General features: G+C 42.1%; 1 protein-coding gene across 13 annotated transcripts in view; it reads right to left on the bottom strand.

Moving 5' to 3' along the window:
• Window positions 1-17,367, bottom strand: part of LRRC56 (leucine rich repeat containing 56) — a 134,755-nt gene that overhangs the window by 74,253 nt on the left and 43,135 nt on the right. For 7 of the 13 annotated variants that reach the window (XM_077818206.1, XM_077818209.1, XM_077818210.1 and 4 more), the window contains one exon: window positions 11,385-11,551. The exons of 1 other annotated variant lie outside the window; for it this stretch is intronic. In XM_077818206.1, the coding sequence (XP_077674332.1) occupies window positions 11,385-11,540 (156 nt within the window). In that variant the 5' untranslated portion in view covers window positions 11,541-11,551. Of the gene's footprint in view, window positions 1-11,384; window positions 11,552-14,729; window positions 14,830-17,367 lie in introns of those variants that run through there. 5 more of the 13 variants (XM_077818202.1, XM_077818200.1, XM_077818203.1 and 2 more) reach the window with 2 other exon arrangements.

The following is a 17,367-nucleotide window of genomic DNA, read 5'->3' as shown; positions in this document are numbered from 1 at the left end:
AACACCCTGTAGAGCTATAAACCAAGAAGTAAGGCCCTGAGCCTGCAACATGTTCTGTGCAGCTGGATCTCTGTGCCTGCATAGAGCATCACAGATTTCAATGGGGGCTTACACAATGCTTCAAGGTGTGTGTGTGTGTGTGGGGGGGGGGAATAAGGCTCCTGATCCGGCAACTTACTGAGTCTGTACAGAGACCCATTGGTGGACCTCACTGGAGCTCAGTGCAAATGCAGAGGTCTGCCCACATGCAGCAGGTTGAAGGATCAGGTCCTAAGTGTGTTCTCACATGAATGAAAAATACAGCTCCGTGTGTGTGTATTTTATTTTAATTTCACTCTTGTATTCAATCTCTTTTTTGGAAGACTGCAGAGACTAGAACACAGCAATAACACCCAAACCCTTCACATCTAAAAGAGACAATAAGAAAGATACTGTAAATGTGCTTTTAAAAATAAAACCAAGTCTTTCACACATCTTGATAATTAATGGCATGTGGTTGTTTTAAAAACGTCCCACATGAAGATTTGTTTCAGATTAAGTGTTTGAGCAGTGGCTCTATTTTTACCTTTGAAAAAGCTGAGGAAGTGACTTTATGGAAGCAGCTGTTTCAACTTGATCAACATAAAGGTCAAAGAATAGATAAATTAGATATGTTATTAAAACAAGCTGTAAACATTGTTAATGTTTCCTTGACAATGTCATATAATTTTTCCTTTGAAGGGGAAGTGTGATCCAACAATGCCATCACAGAAGTCAGGTTCTAGGCCAAATAAGTGACCATACACAGTAGAAATCAGACAGACAAAACACGTTCATTTAATACTTGTTCTGATAAGTGGGCTTCCCTATCAGTTTGAAAACATGCAACCTTAAAGTGCTTGGATTTGATCAAATCCACTAGGATATGGACACAAAGTAAACTGCTTTAGCTTCACTGAAAAAAAGGAAGAGATTCATATTTGTAGGAGGATCTAACTGGTTGTTAATACAAGAAATAAAGAGTATAATGAAATTTCAGTTGCTAGGAATGATGGTAACATTAAAGCTTTTCTCATAATAGTTTATTATTTAATAAAAAGCAATATGGCTTTGGAAAAAGAAGGGATATATGCTGACTGAAGTAATGTCTTAAAGCCTTATCCAAAGCCCACTGAAGTCCATAGGTATCTTTTCACTGACTTCAGTGGCTTTGGATAAGGCTCTCTAAGAAAGCAAAAGGCTACTTTAGAGAGAAAGGTGGGTGAGACAATATCTTTTTTTGGACCAAATTCTGTTGGTGAGAGAGACAAGTTTTTGAACTACACAGCTCCTCCTCAGGTCTGGGAAAGGTACTTAAAAGTGTCACAGCAAAATGCAAGGTGGAACAGATCGTTTAGCATAAGTAGTTAGCCAGGGCCGTCCTTAGGATTTATGGTGCCCTAGGCGAGATTATTAAACTGGTGCGCCTATGCCTGACTTGCTCTTAGCAACACAAACGTAAGCTTACAGTATTGGAAAACTTGCCACATGCACTTTATTAAAAACATTTATTTATTAACTGAATTAAGCACACTGTAATGCTGATGGACGAGCACAAAAGAAGTAGCGCTATAGAAAAAATTCTGATTTATTGACAGAATGACGCAAATAATATAATTTTTTAAATTTGTCAACATTTTATTGGAAATTTCTATGAAGAGGTATTGAAACAAGGATCTGTTTTTAATTAAAAGCGATCTTTCTGGCTTTTTTGGCTGCAAAAATCAGTAATAATGTCATCGTATGACAAAGACAAAATGATGTCTTGTTCAATTGCAAGAATAGCAAGACCAGTCAATCATTCCTGACTCATTGTAGAACGGAGATAGTTTTTAATGAGCTTTAGTTTTGAGAAACTCCGTTCTCCTGATGCTACTGTTACAGAAATTGTCAGTAGAATACAAGTGGCAATGTACACATTAGGATATAGGTCAACAAGTTTGCTGATATGAATAAACTGTACAATGTCCATCATCGATTTTGCATGTGGCAACATTGATGACAAGGTACTCAATTCTTCATACAGTTCAAGTCCATTTAAATCAAAACTATCACCGTGCTTCAGGAGGCTCTCTAGGTTCTTGCACTTTGTCATTTGCTGCTCTTGTTTTCCTACTTCTTTGAATTTTGTTATATCATACAAAAATCCAAACTGTTCATGGTGTGCTCGTAAGGTATTAAACCTTTCATCAACGGCAGATATTGCTTTACCCATCACAACATTAAAAAATTCAACCTCAAATTTCTTTTCTGGATCATCTATGGGCTCATCTGCGCCTTCATATTCTGCTTGCTGTTTTTTCCTTGAAACTCGTGTCATGTTCGGACATGGAAATTTTGGTTCTACACCAAGTGCCTGTGCAAGCTCTCTTGCTGTAACCTGTGCTTCTTTGAATCCATTTTCTCTGTATTTCACTAAAAAGTCTCGTGTGTTGTTTAATAAGGTAAGTGTTGAATCAAGCTGCCTCACTGGACTCTGCATGATTTTGCTTACACTTGAGATTTTAACAAGAATGTCATACCAGATTACGACAGATGTTAGAAACTTGAAGCTGGATATTTCAGAGGCCAATGACTGTGCTTCACTTTTAGCTTTTGGATCTCTGGCTTCTTCTGAAATAGCAACCAGTGCTTTGTAAACTTCCACAGATTGATATCTCAATGTTTTTGCACTTTCTACTCTGCTTTCCCAGTGTGTCTCAGATAGAGGCTTAATGGTAATACCATTGACATGTGCTTTGAATATTTGCCATTGTTGAGTGGAAGCTGAAAAGAGCACGTAAATGCAGCAAACCAAAAAAAGAAATAGCTTCTACAGAAGACCTGGCCATATCACACAAAATCAAATTAAGGCTGTGGTATGAACATGGAACAAAAAAGGCTCGTGGATTTTCTGCCAGCAAACTAGCTTGCACGCCAGAAATGCATCCTCTCATATTGGCACCATTATCATAGCCTTGTCCTCTAATGTTCATTATGGACAATCCCATTCATTTTAGTTTACCAAGGAGAGCTTGAAGAAGTCCAAAACCTGTAGTGTCCTCTACTTCTAAAAATGTGATAAATAATTCCTTAACTGTAATCTGTGCTGAATCACTAATGTCAATACATCTCACTACTAACGCATCGGTTCTTGATGACTTATGTCCGGAGTGCAATCTAGAATTACGGCAAAATATTTTGCCAAAGTAACCAATGAAACAATTTTGTCTCTCACTTTATCACTCATTAGCATGATCAGTTCATTTCGAATTCTTGGTTCCAAATAGTGGTCATGTATTTTATTTTCAGTTACTCTTCGGAGATGTTCACTCATCACTGTGTCAAATTTTCCCAGTAGTTGTACAAGGCCCAAAAAATTGCCATTTTTGGGCTGGAATAATTTCTCAACGCTTCCTCTAAAAGCAAGATTGTTTGTTGATAGATATTCAACAATAGATAATAGACATTCAAGAACATGACGCCAATGCTGCTTCTCTGACTCCAGCAATCTTTGATTTTGGGCATCAAGACTTGTCTGATTTTTTAACCTTACACTCAGCACACACCATTTGTGCATACTTTCAATGTGGTGTTGTGCCTTTTCATGTTGCAGTAATATGTGACTAAGATTTTTCCAATCATTAATACCCATGGTTGCTATCTTAAAATTGCAACTATTGAAAAGCTTGCATGGGAAACAAAATATAGCATCCTTGCATTTAGAGTACCCAAGCCACCGTCTGTTGACAATTTCACCATTAGAAAGTCTTTTGTAGTAATAGTTTTCTGTGAATTTCCTACCACTAATGTCTTTAGGATATTTAAGACCTTTTATTCTCCCAGGGCCTTTCTCAAGTATAATGGCACGGAATTCGTTGTTTAAAGATTGCAGCCATGTGCCAATGTCATCTATATCCCATGCTAGTACAGTTTCAACTGTTATAATTTCTTGTTTTGTGTCTGCGTCTGTTTCAAATGATTGTTCTGTGTGTTGTTGAGTTTCTTGAGCTTCGTCGGCATAAAAATTTTCTTCAGCAGTTACTTGATGATCTTGATCAACTTCGTTGTTTTCATGACATACAAACTTAAGTATAGAATTAGCTGTACAAGCACAGAAAGGTTCTATTTCATCTTTCCGTTTTCCTACCTTACAAAAAGAAGGATTCTAGGTGGACTCCTCCTGAAGGTCGAAACAGCAGACTGGACTTCTACATAGAGTGCTTCCGCCGACGTGCACGGGCTGAAATTGTGGAAAAGCAGCATCACTTGCCCCACAACCTCAGCCGTGCAGAATACAATGCCATCCACAGCCTCAGAAACAACTCTGACATCATAATCAAAAAGGCTGACAAAGGAGGTGCTGTTGTCATCATGAATAGGTCGGAATATGAACAAGAGGCTGCTCGACAGCTCTCCAACACCACTTTCTACAAGCCATTACCCTATGATCCCACTGAGAGTTAACAAAAGCAACTACAGCATTTGCTCAAGAAACTTCCTGAAAAAGCACAAGATCAAATCCACACAGACACACCCTGGAACCCCGACCTGGGATATTCTATCTACTACCCAAGATCCATAAACCTGGAAATCCTGGGCGCCCCATCATCTCAGGCATTGGCACCCTGACAGCAGGATTGTCTGGCTATGTAGACTCCCTCCTCAGGCCCTACGCTACCAGCACTCCCAGCTACCTTCGAGACACCACTGACTTCCTGAGGAAACTTCAATCCATCGGTGATCTTCCCGATAACACCATCCTGGCCACTATGGATGTAGAAGCCCTCTACACCAACATTCCACACAAAGATGGACTACAAGCCGTCAAGAACACTATCCCCGATAATGTAACGGCTAACCTGGTGGCTGAACTTTGTGACTTTGTCCTTACCCATAACTATTTTACATTTGGGGACAATGTATACCTTCAGATCAGCGGCACTGCTATGGGTACCCGCATGGCCCCACAGTATGCCAACATTTTTATGGCTGATTTAGAACAACGCTTCCTCAGCTCTCGTCCCCTAACGCCCCTACTCTACTTGCGCTATATTGATGACATTTTCATCATCTGGACCCATGGAAAAGAAGCCCTTGAGGAATTCCACCATGATTTCAACAACTTCCATCCCACCACCAACCTCAGCCTGGTCCAGTCCACACAAGAGATCCACTTCCTGGACACTACAGTGCTAATAAACAATGGTCACATAAACACCACCCTATACCGGAAACCTATGACCGCTATTCCTACCTACATGCCTTCAGCTTTCACCCTGACCACACCACACGATCCATCGTCTACAGCCAAGCTCTGCGATACAACCGCATTTGCTCCAACCCCTCAGACAGAGACAAACACCTACAAGATCTCTATCAAGCATTCTTACAACTACAATACCCACCTGCGGAAGTGAAGAAACAGATTGATAGAGCCAGAAGAGTTCCCAGAAGTCACCTACTACAGGACAGGCCTAACAAAGAAAATAACAGAACGCCACTAGCCGTCACCTTCAGCCCCCAACTAAAACCCCTCCAACGCATTATTAAGGATCTACAACCTATCCTGAAGGATGACCCAACACTCTCACAAATCTTGGGAGACAGGCCAGTCCTTGCCTACAGACAGCCCCCCAACCTGAAGCAAATACTCACCAACAACCACATACCACACAACAGAACCACTAACCCAGGAACCTATCCTTGCAACAAAGCCCGTTGCCAACTGTGCCCACATATCTATTCAGGGGACACCATCACAGGGCCTAATAACATCAGCCACACTATCAGAGGCTCGTTCACCTGCACATCCACCAATGTGATATATGCCATCATGTGCCAGCAATGCCCCTCTGCCATGTACATTGGTCAAACTGGACAGTCTCTACGTAAAAGAATAAATGGACACAAATCAGATGTCAAGAATTATAACATTCACAAACCAGTCGGAGAACACTTCAATCTCTCTGGTCACGCAATTACAGACATGAAGGTCACTATCTTAAAATAAAAAAACTTCAAATCCAGACTCCAGCGAGATACTGCTGAATTGGAATTCATTTGGAAATTGGATACTATTAATTTAGGCTTAAATAGAGACTGGGAGTGGCTAAGTCATTACGCAAGGTAGCCTATTTCCCCTTGTTTTTTCCTACCCCCCGCCCCCAACGTTCTGGTTAAAGTGGTCACTTTGGATGGGCTATTACCAGCAGGAGAGTGAGTTTGTGGGGGGGGGGGGCGGAGGGTGAGAAAACCTGGATTTATGCTGGAAATGGCCCACCTTGATTTTCATACACATTGTAAGGAGAGTGGTCAGTTTGGATGAGCTATTACCAGCAGGAGAGTGAGTTTGTGTGTGTATGGGGTGAGAAAACCTGGCTTTGTGCTGAAAATGGCCCACCTTGATTATCATGCACATTGTAGGGAGAGTGGTCACTTTGGATAAGCTATTACCAGCAGGAGAGTGAGTTTGTGTGTGTGGTTTTTGGAAAAAGGGGGGGGTGAGAAAACCTGGATTTTTGCTGGAAATGGCCCACCTTGATTATCATACACATGGTAAAGAGAGTGGTCACTTTGGATGGGCTATTACCAGCAGGAGAGTGAGTTTGTGTGTGTGGGGAGGCAGAGGGTGAGAAAACCTGGATTTGTGCTGGAAATGGCCCAACTTGATTATCATACACATTGTAAGGAGAGTGATCACTTTAGATAAGCTATTACCAGCAGGAGAGTGGGGTGGGAGGAGGTATTGTTTCATGGTCTCTGTGTATATAATGTCTTCTGCAGTTTCCACAGTATGCATCCGATGAAGTGAGCTGTAGCTCACGAAAGCTCATGCTCAAATAAATTGGTTAGTCTCTAAGGTGCCACAAGTACTCCTTTTCTTTTTGCAAATACAGACTAACACGGCTGTTACTCTGAAACCTAATATAGGATGGTCGTGAGTCTGTGACCTTGACCTAGTGTGAAGACACCTCACAAGGCGCTCCACCCTGACTGATACACAGTCGAGCTGGAAACCCATGTCATTTTTACAAAGCCATTTTTTAGTTTTAAATGTATAGTGGGCATCAGCCTTAATGTTAGTTACAACTCTATATCAACCTTATATTGTAAATAGATCAATGGCATTATCCAGTTTAATAAGCTGGGTTTCCAAAAATATAACCCTAGTTTTACTCCTAGGTAAAGCACAAAGTGACCAAAATGACATCAGCACAGAATCATCTCCTCTCGATTAAGGCAGCACAGAAACGTGACAGGAGTCCTATTGTGTCCTATTTTTGTTTGGAAAGACGTTATCAATAGCAGCATATTTTGGGCATGGCCAGAAAGACACAATAAATCACTGCCTCTAAAGTTCCATCAAAACCTGACATTTTCACAGCTCCAGTGTGATCTGCTGCACAGATTCTTCACAAGGAAGTGTCCCTGGCCTTTTTAACTCATATGAACCGTGTATGTACTTTATGAAACTTGGACAAAACATTGTGAAAACATAAGACATTGGCTGCCCAACCTTTGGGCTTGCAAAAGCTACACTGACTCACTGGAAAAAAAAGCAAGAGACTCTTAGTACAACATGTGGTCACTCTATACACTAGTAAGGAGATGAGCATATTGCAGTTGTTGGAGGGCTCTATTTAGCAGTAACAGGGCTATAGGAAAGCCAGTCAACATTTATTGTTTCTCTGATGAAAACTGGCCCACTCCCTGCCCCAAACCAAAACTTGTCACAAATAATTGTCAACAACTTAATTTTCGTTTTTGGCTAAGATATTGATTTTTTAAAAAAAAGTATTGAAATTGGATTCAGGATTGTTAGCAAGCATTTTTGGCAAACCAAGTTGTTAAATGACAATCTAAATGGCAACACAGTACTGCTTTCCAGCTTGGCTCACTCAACCCCCAGCCTGCTGGTCCAACAGCTGCAGTACAGGAGGAGATAGGTGGAAAACTGCAGTACCCCAAAATCCACCTCTTGGGGTGCAGAGTGTCAACAGCAGCAGCAGCAAACCCTCAGGTCCGACCACACGCCAATGGGCACCACCACCAGCCCAACGGACCATGGTGAAGTTAGCACAGCATCTGATCTCAGGGACGGGGCACCCATGGAGCCACAGCAGCTCATCCTGCCCTGCGCAGCTCCCCCCGGATGAGATGGATCACTGCCAGCCCAGGGGAGAGACGCACTCCCCAGCTAGGGTGACCAGATGTCCTGATTTTATAGGGCCAGTCCTGATATTTGGGGCTTTGTCTTATATAGGCACCAATTACCCCCACCTAAGGTGACCAGACAGCAAGTGTGAAAAATCAGGACAGGGGGTGGAGGGTAATGGAGCCTATATAAGAAAAAGACCCAAAAATTGGGACTGTCCCTGTAAAAGTGGGACATCTGGTCACCCTACCTCAACCCCCATCCTAATTTTTCACTCACGCTATCTGGCCCAGCCAGCTGCGTGTGACCATTCCAATCCTGGCTGGCTGCCGACGAAGTGAGTTACTGTCACTCTCATTCCTCAGCACACAGGCAGTCACCCCCCCACTTCCCCTCACCCAACCCAGTCCTGCCGGAGGGGAGAGGGGTGCTCCGTGGAGGGCGGGGAGAAGAATGGGCGTTATGGGGGGCAACAAAGGATACTGCAGCTGCTGAGCCTGCCTCACCTCACACCGGGGGAGAGAGTCACACTCACAGGTGAGTTCCTCCTTCGCCCACCCCTACCCTCTCCCCTTCCCAGAGACCCCAGCAGCCAATCTCCTCCCACAGACTGTGCTGCATTCGGCTCTCTCTAGGACCCAGCAGCCCTGCTCTTACATGCTCCACTGCTTCCTGTCTGTCCGGACTCCCAGCAAGTGTGCCCTGGGCAGAGTGGTGCCCTACGCGGCTGCCTATTCTGCCTATGGCTAAGAACGGCCCTGTAGTTAGCACATATTCTAAGGGACCATTCAAGGTGAAGAATTCTGTGTAGCTTGAATGCTTCTCTTTTTCACCAACAGAAATTGGTCCAATAAAAGAAATTACCTCACCCACCTTGATTCTCTAATATCCCAGGACCAACATGGCTACAACAACACTGCATAAAATCCTGGGCACTTTTTAGTCCACACACACATATTATATGTATACATATTACACTGGACATAATCTATTGTCAAAGACTAACTAAGAACAAGCAGACATGCACACACATCAAAGTCATTGGGTGTAATCAAAAGAAACAGAACAAGATATACCATAAAATGTGGCAACTATTCAGAGGTTTATATTCTATATGCTCACCAAGAAATTATTTTCACACCTAAACATTTCATGAACAGGAAGAGCACCAAATATGAAGGGGGCAGTTCTCAGTGTAACTAGTTATCTAATCAACAGTGCACTGTCAAGTTCATGTCTTTCATTATCATTTGTATTACATAGCACCTAGGAGCCCTAGTCATGGACCAGCATCCCATGATGAGTCTTACATAGTAAAAAAAAAGAAAGTGTAAATTGGGAATTTGGAGAAAGAAATAAGAGAAATTAAACAGTATTTTAGTTCTTTGAAAGATATAACCTCCACGGATCAGGTCTTGGGAACTGATATTTTCTCCTATGCATAGAGCCTTATATGTGACATATTCTTCGGCACAGAGAGGAGAAACAAAACTTTTCAACCTTTTGTTTCTCTCAGCTTAGACTTAGTAACTCTTCAGAAATATGTTGCTCACACCACAGCCATTCACTTCCATAACCAATATCACCATCATCTAATCCTCTTTTGTTGCTGCTGTGCCAATCCCCACTGCCTCTCTCAAGCCGAGTCACTAAAAGGAGCCAGCTACAGGATCAGGCAATCAATCAGGTGCCCTAGGCATGCCATGACAAGGAGGCTCCTCATGACCCTGCCCTCAGGCTATGGTGTGGCCCTGGCCCCACACAGCAGAAGGAGGCCTGCCTCCCACCCTGGGAAGGCAGGGCTGGCAGCAAGTGGCCCTCTCTGCCCCTGAAAGCAATGGCAGGGGTAAAACTCGAGGCCTCTCCCACTCAGAAACAGCAGGGTTCACCTCTTACCCCAGAGAAGTGGTGGCAGCGGAGGTGCCCCCCACAACTTACCCCAGCAGATGGGTGTATCTGTATGGGTGGCCAGGCCCACTGCACTTCTTCACCTCTCAGGGCTATTGACACAGGCTGTCTGCAGACTCAAGCAAACATCACTTATTGATTACACTCAGGTCACGTGTTCAATCCTTTCTTCCCAACTGTGAGGGCTACAAAATTGCTTTTGTTTTCTTAAAATGAAAGCTCAGAACCTGAGGTAATCATGTGACTCCAAGAGCTGCTGTATACAGCCAGTTGCAGAGTACTTGTACTGCACTTTGTAGAGCAGAATGCAGAGGAGCACTTAAACTTACCGGAGTTAGACTTCTCTTCTTCCTACAGCTATGACTGAATTTTCATTTGGCTTTTTAGTTGCCATCAACTTACCCTCCCACAAAACTGGAGTTGAGGCCCAGGGGATTTAGGCAGTTCACAGATGCAATGACCATATTCCCACCACTCCCCTGGCCTGTCCAAAACACAACCTCAGCCCCATCACTCTTGTACAAAGTTCTGCCATGAAGCTCAGCTGTGTGACATGCAGGGAGGTGCAGTGTTTATTGCAACTTCTCTGTTGCTTAGCTCTCTCCACCTCAGCATTCCCCAGCTTCTCAGGACCACAAAGGTTTCTGTTCTCCACTAGTACTCAGTAAATACCATATACTGTGAAAGAAAGGGTTTCTTCACAATAGATTTCAATGCATCATTCTCTTACAAGAGGCTGCACCAAGATCATTTTCCCTTGTCAAAAAGCAGAATGGCTTTCAATTATGCTTTGACAGAAGTGGAAAACTATAGGCACTTTGATAAATATAGAACGTAATTAAAATACTTTCAGTACTTTATAATTGGCTCTCAAGACTAACATATAGGCAAGTGAGAGTGGCGTTTGGATGATTTTACTCTATTCAGGAATAAAAATTAAATGATGAATTACGCTTTCAATTTCCAGCACACAATCCATGTAGAAATCCCTCTTCTGATGTTCTGATAGAACTCAATGCACTTTAGAAAGAATTAATTAGATATGTTTTGAATTATGATTATGCTACATGCCTATTTTATGCCTACCTCACTAGTTCGATAATGAACATGGAAGGAACTACATTGGTCATATCTGTATATGAAACAGACAAATGTATATGTTAAATGATCTTAAGATAGAGGCCACTTTACATGAAATTCTAATTGTCAGCTATTCCATATTTATGCAGTCTTGATTAGAGCTGCTAACAAGCAAGGATAATGTGACTATATGCTAGCGTGCTCCTCACAGCTGCATTAAAAAAAATGAGAGGCCACTCACCAGTTTACTGGGGGAAAGGTATTCATCCATAAGTAGCTCTCCATCATCTTTAACCAATGGGCTAGGATTCAGGAGACCTTGCCACCTCAAATCAGTCACCCGGACTGTGGCTGAGCCTGGACGGAGGACTCTGCCAAGGTTCCAGTTTAGTTCCATTTCGATATGCCCTTAGCAATAAAAACAAGAACAAGAACTAGTTTTCTTTTTCAGTATTTCCTGCAAACTCTTAGCAAAGTTTAATTTGACTTATCTTGGGAGCTGGCAGGATTTCCACAAGGCGCTATAGATCAGTCGTTCTCAAAGCTGGTCCGCCGCTTGTTCAGGGAAAGCCCCTGGCGGGCCAGACCGGTTCATTTACCTGCCACGTCCGCAGGTTCAGCCGATCGTGGCTCTTACTGGCCGCGGTTCGCCACTCCAGGCCAATGGGGAATGCGGAAAGTGGCGCAGGCCAAGGGACGTGCTGGCCGCCCTTCCCGCAGCCCCCACTGGCCTGGAGCGGCAAACCGCGGCCAGTGGAAGCCGCTATCGGCCGAACCTGCGGATGTGGCAGGTAAACAAACCGGTCTGGTCCGCCAGGCGCTTTCCCTGAACAAGCGGCGGACCAGCTTTGAGAACCACTGCTATAAATGATCAAAAACAAATAGAAACTAAACTGATACATAATATGATACCCAAGCAACTTCAACCTTATTCTGTATGTTTCTTTTCTCTCTCCTCCTTTAGCCTCTCGTGATCTCCTCTCAAGTCCTGTCTTGCCATGATCAATTTAGACTGTAAGCTTTTGGGGGCAGGGACTTTGTCTTTTACTAGCTATATAAAACACAATGCTCTATATACAAACGTTCTTTAACAATAATAAACTTAGGATATTCATGTGAAAGGTTTTCCCTCCCACTCCTCTCATTACACTCATCTGCCTCTTCCAATAACACCATAGCCCACTTCCCTCTCTGCCACACTTGCACCTTACCCAACCCCTCTGAGGATTGTAAATGACACAGAAAAGAACTTATAGAAGCTCATACTGCCAGCGTAAGTACCAAAACATACAATTACTTTTCTCCAACTTCTTAAGCTTTAACCATGGACAAAATAGATTGCACTATAGGATGTTCTGTACTATGTGAAAGAGATATGGATTGTTAATGTCAGTCAGAACATGTCGACTAGTTCCTACTGCTGGAAACTGTCTTTTTTTTTTATAAACAAAATAAATCACACCTATTTCAAGGGAGGAATAAAGTAACGTTTAAGGGGATAGGATTGAAGTAGTTATCTAAATTAATTCATACTGAACCAGACCATTATTTGGTTCCCAGATCTACTACTCTGGACAAAACTTATAGCAATTGATTTTGAAATATCAAAGTCAACAGAGTGTGCGTGTGTGTGCAGGCTTACAGAGAACTCTTGTTCCAGTCATTTATCATTTTTCTGTGTGAGTTCATTTGGGAGCATAGTGATTTTCTCATTTCCCCACAGTGTTGTTATTGAGGCATTTAGTGCACGGGAGGAGGTACACCACATATTGTGATAGGCATGCATAGGACCCATGGATCTTGAAAGGTGTAGTGTGGGTGGTATTGATCATTGTAGCAGTAGAAATATTGCTGCAGATTTTGTATCTGTTGTTATGGCAGGTCTGGTGCCACTCTGAATTAGTGTCTTACACTACATTCTCAGAAGCAAACTAGGGAAATGGGGTTTAGATGAATTCACTATAAGGTGGGTGCACCACTGGTTGAAAGACTGTTCTCAAACAACAGTTTATCAATGATTCTCTGTCAGTCTGGGAGGGTGTATCTAGTGCGGTCCTGAAGCGGCGAGTCCTGGGTCAAGTTTCATTAGTGACTTGAATAATGGAGTGGAGAGTATGCATATTAAATTTACAGATGACATCAGGCTGGGAGAGGTTGACGTGCTTTGGAGACAGGATTCAAAAGGACCTTGACAAATTGGAGAATTGGTCTGAATTCAACAAGATTAAATTCAATAAAAATGGGGCAAAGTACTTCACTTAGGAAGAAAAATCAAACACAGAACTACAAAATGGGGAATGACTGGCTAGGGGGTAATACTTCTGAAAAGGATATGGGGTTTATAGTGGATCATAAAATGAATGAGAGTCAACAACATGGTGCAGTTGCAAAAAAAAAAAAAAAAAAAGGCTAATATCATTCTGGTGTTTATTAACAGGAGTGATGTATGTAAGACACGGGAAGTAATTGTCCCGCTGTACTCAGCGCAGGTGAGGCCTCAGCTGGAGTACTGTGTCCAGTTCTGAGCACCACACTTTAAGAAAGATGTGGACAAATTGGAGAGTCCAGAGGAGAGTAACAAAAATGACGTAAGCTTTAGAAAATCTGACCTATGAGGAAAGCTTAAAAAAAAATGGACAAGTTTAGTCTTAAGAAAAGAAGACCAGGCTGGGAGACCTAATAACAGTCTGCAAATATGTTAAGAGCTGTTATAAAGCGGATGGTGATCAGCTGTTCTCCATGGCCACTGAAGGTGGGACAAGAAGAAATAAGCTTAATCTGCAGCAAGGGAGATTTAGTTAGATATTAGGAAAACATTTCTAACTAGTGGGGTAGTTAAGCTCCGAAATAGGCTTCCAAGGGAGGTTGTGGAATCTCTGGCTTTGGAGGTTTTAAAGAGCAGGTTGGACAAACACCTGTCAGGGATGGTCTATGTCAGTGGTGGGCAACCTGTGGCCCGCGTCGCTTCCCACAGCTCCCATTGGCCGGGAATGGCAAACCGCAGCCCCTGGGAGCTGCGGGTGGCTATGCAAATGTAAACAAATGGTCTGGCGGCCCGCCAGCGGATTACCCTGATGGACCGTGTGCCGCCCGCAGGCCGCCCACCACTAGTCTAGGTTTACTTGGCTCTGCCTCAGAGCAGGGGGCTGGACTTGATGACTTCTTGAGGTCCCTTCCAGCTCTAAATTTCTATGATTCCATAGAAAAAAACTGCCTACTCTGTCATTTCAAATTCACTAGCTCTGAACCATAACATAGCGTAATACCTAAAAATATTAAAGAGCTGATTCCTCTGCACCCACTTATTGCTTTTTATACTTTTAACCGCTTATATGTAAGCACCATAAAACTACACTTGAGTTGAATCATGAGGCTCGTAGCTTCTAAAACACCAGAGTTGCCCATTAAATGAAGGAGTGGGTGGGGAAAGGATTTTGAAAATCCTGAGTTCCTAACCTGTATATTTTCATTACTTTGTTTTTTCCCCATAAGACCTACCATTTTATTTTTTCCATTGTAATTTCTTTCACTAACACATCATTCTTTTACAAAGTTCTGTTCAGAGGAGAGACCCTTCCCCACCCACCTCCATCCAGTGAGGGCTTGAATTTTTCAGCTAGGGCTTCAATGAATATACTTTTCTTCCTGTAAAGAAAGAGGGTTGGGTTTTTCAAAAGAGTCTGCATGACTCAAGAGTATAACCTCCAAGTCTTGGTTTTGTTATATGGTTGGCTCTTTCTTACATGTTCCTACAGAGTAGGAGAATACCAACGATCCTGAAAGGCAAGTTTTAACTTAAAACAAAGGGTCAAACTCCAGCTGGAACATAAAAACATACATAAACAGCTCCCAAATGGACATATGTCCTCTATTGGTACAGAAGGCATTAAATTAAACCCATATTATTGCCATGACCAGGTTTGCAGACCCATTGAGAATTTATTCCTAATAAGTACGAGAATAATCTATGTGAGAGTGAGACCCCACATTAGACCTGAACAGGAAGATATTAATGGTCTGTCCTTGGCCAGGGAGTATGGACATATCAGTGTGAAGCATGATCTCTGATTTCCAGGCCATGTCAGGTAACACTCCCCTGTGTTTTCTGTCATCCAAGTTTTGTGAAGTATACTTATACCACTGTTTCAGATACACCAGAAATCAATTCAATCAGCTTTGATCCTTCTTGTCACTTGTTGAGCGTGGGTTTTCCAGCATACTCCTATGCAGATTGCTGGGAAGAATTTGGTCCAATTCGTCTAGACAATGTTAGCTTTATTCAAAACTTTGGGTAATACTAGTCCCCAGTTGTTCAAAAAAGTCAGATCTTGCTGATATGAAGCAGAACAGAAGACTAAAATAAAAAGACAAAAGTAATCAAAGGAAGCCTAGTTTTGCTTGGAGAATTGATTGTCCAGTGTCTGACTGGGATTACAGTGTCCATCCACATGGATGACAGATAAATAAGTATGGCTGTTTTGTTAGATTATTTATAAAGGTTTATAGTTCCTTTTAATTCTAGCAAAGATATCACCATCAGGTGAGAGATTTGCCTACTGTATACATTCAGTGTGTGTTTCTGGAGCGGTGTAGATTGAGAGTCTTGAATTATTGATACGATCCATCAGTGCAAAATGCAACTGTTCTAACAGCAGGAGTGTGCAGACACTGGTACTAAAGAGTTAACCCACTTACATAAAAGAAATAATTTATCTCATTGTTTCAGTCCATCGCTACAACATTTCAAAATGTCCTCCCATCTCTGGCACATGCGTTGATGCAGCACTTACTTAAGGTTTGACAAGCAGATCAATTTGTGGTTTAATATCTGAAGTGATGCTCCCAATTCTGTACTTCCTGCTATTGATCTGTTACTCATAACTATTGGAGTAGTAAAGGGAACAATATTTTCATGATAAATTGTCTGTGTTGAAACAGAGTTGTTGTCTGTAAACAATATCAGTCTTCTAGGGTGCACTTTGACCATTTTAAAACTTCCTCAAGAGGAGACAGAACTTTGAGGAATAATATCCAAAATGAGAAATAGAAGACAGTGATACAGGAATCCTAAAGGTAAAGTATACTGTTCAAACAAAAATCCAGTTAATCCCAGAAATATGTGCTGGGATAGCTGGCAAAACTACTGCACCCACAGGAGATATATGCAGTATATGATAACAGAACTTCCTTTGTCCAGGTGAGAAGCAAGGGAAAAAAATTAGGCTAAAGAAAATGATGTAAAGTCATGGAATCTATGTCTTCTGTGAGCACATGCTCATGTGCTACTTTGTGTACACGTCAATTGTGGGAAGATAGTAACCACCAGCAACAGCAAAAGTCACTAAGCATCTGCCCTAGGGTACACTAAGCATAACCCTATTATCTGCACTAAGCATAACCCTATTGATATTCTAAAGCTTCCCTAGGGTTCTCCTCTACTCTCAGCACAGACTGGCTCCTGAACTCCTTACACATTGCAGGCTTTCCTTGTGTCTACCATATCCTACACAATAACATTAAATTCTGAAACAGGTAAGGTAGATCAAGTATAACCACCCTCAGCCCAATCATTAAAAAAACCCAGGAAATCCACGTTATGAGTAGTCCTACTGACCTCAGTGGGACTACTCTCCTGAATACATGCCATATTAAGAATATGCATCAGTGATTGCAGGATTGGGGACACAGGCCTTTATTCACAAGGGACTTAAGCACATGACTAGCCCCACTGAAGTCAATGGTTAGGGCATGGAGTCAGGAGTTCTAATCTCCCAGACACTTACTGCATAGCCTCAACAAATCAAATCACATTTTAAAATGGGGGTGATAATACTGACCCTACCTATATTCGCTATAGGTGTGTTGTGAAGATGACCTGTACAAAATTTTGAACATGTAAGGTTCTACAGAATATAAATGATAAGGATTATTATCAAAATTGTCCTTGGACTATTGTGTTATTAGAACTCCCTGTAGAACAGACTAATTAACTCTTCTCTGCCAATTTCTTCCTAGTAAATTGATGTGATTAGGTCCTGGCAAGCTGGTGAAGCTCCAAGACTTTGCTGTCTTTCTAAAAACATTTATATGAGAGTTAATGATGATGTAGTGCATTCTTCATTAAATATATATATATATAAATATGCATTTCAACCATGGCAGCTACAAGAAGCATATGCCTCTACATTAATTCCCACCTCCCCCAGCTTTTTTTCCTCTGAAAC

This window comes from Eretmochelys imbricata, chromosome 6 (genome assembly GCF_965152235.1).
Source record: "Eretmochelys imbricata isolate rEreImb1 chromosome 6, rEreImb1.hap1, whole genome shotgun sequence".
In the NCBI taxonomy this organism is placed as follows: domain Eukaryota; kingdom Metazoa; phylum Chordata; order Testudines; family Cheloniidae; genus Eretmochelys; species Eretmochelys imbricata.
The sequence above is the reverse complement of the archived record's forward strand: the minus strand, read 5'-3'. Positions and strand labels throughout refer to the sequence as shown.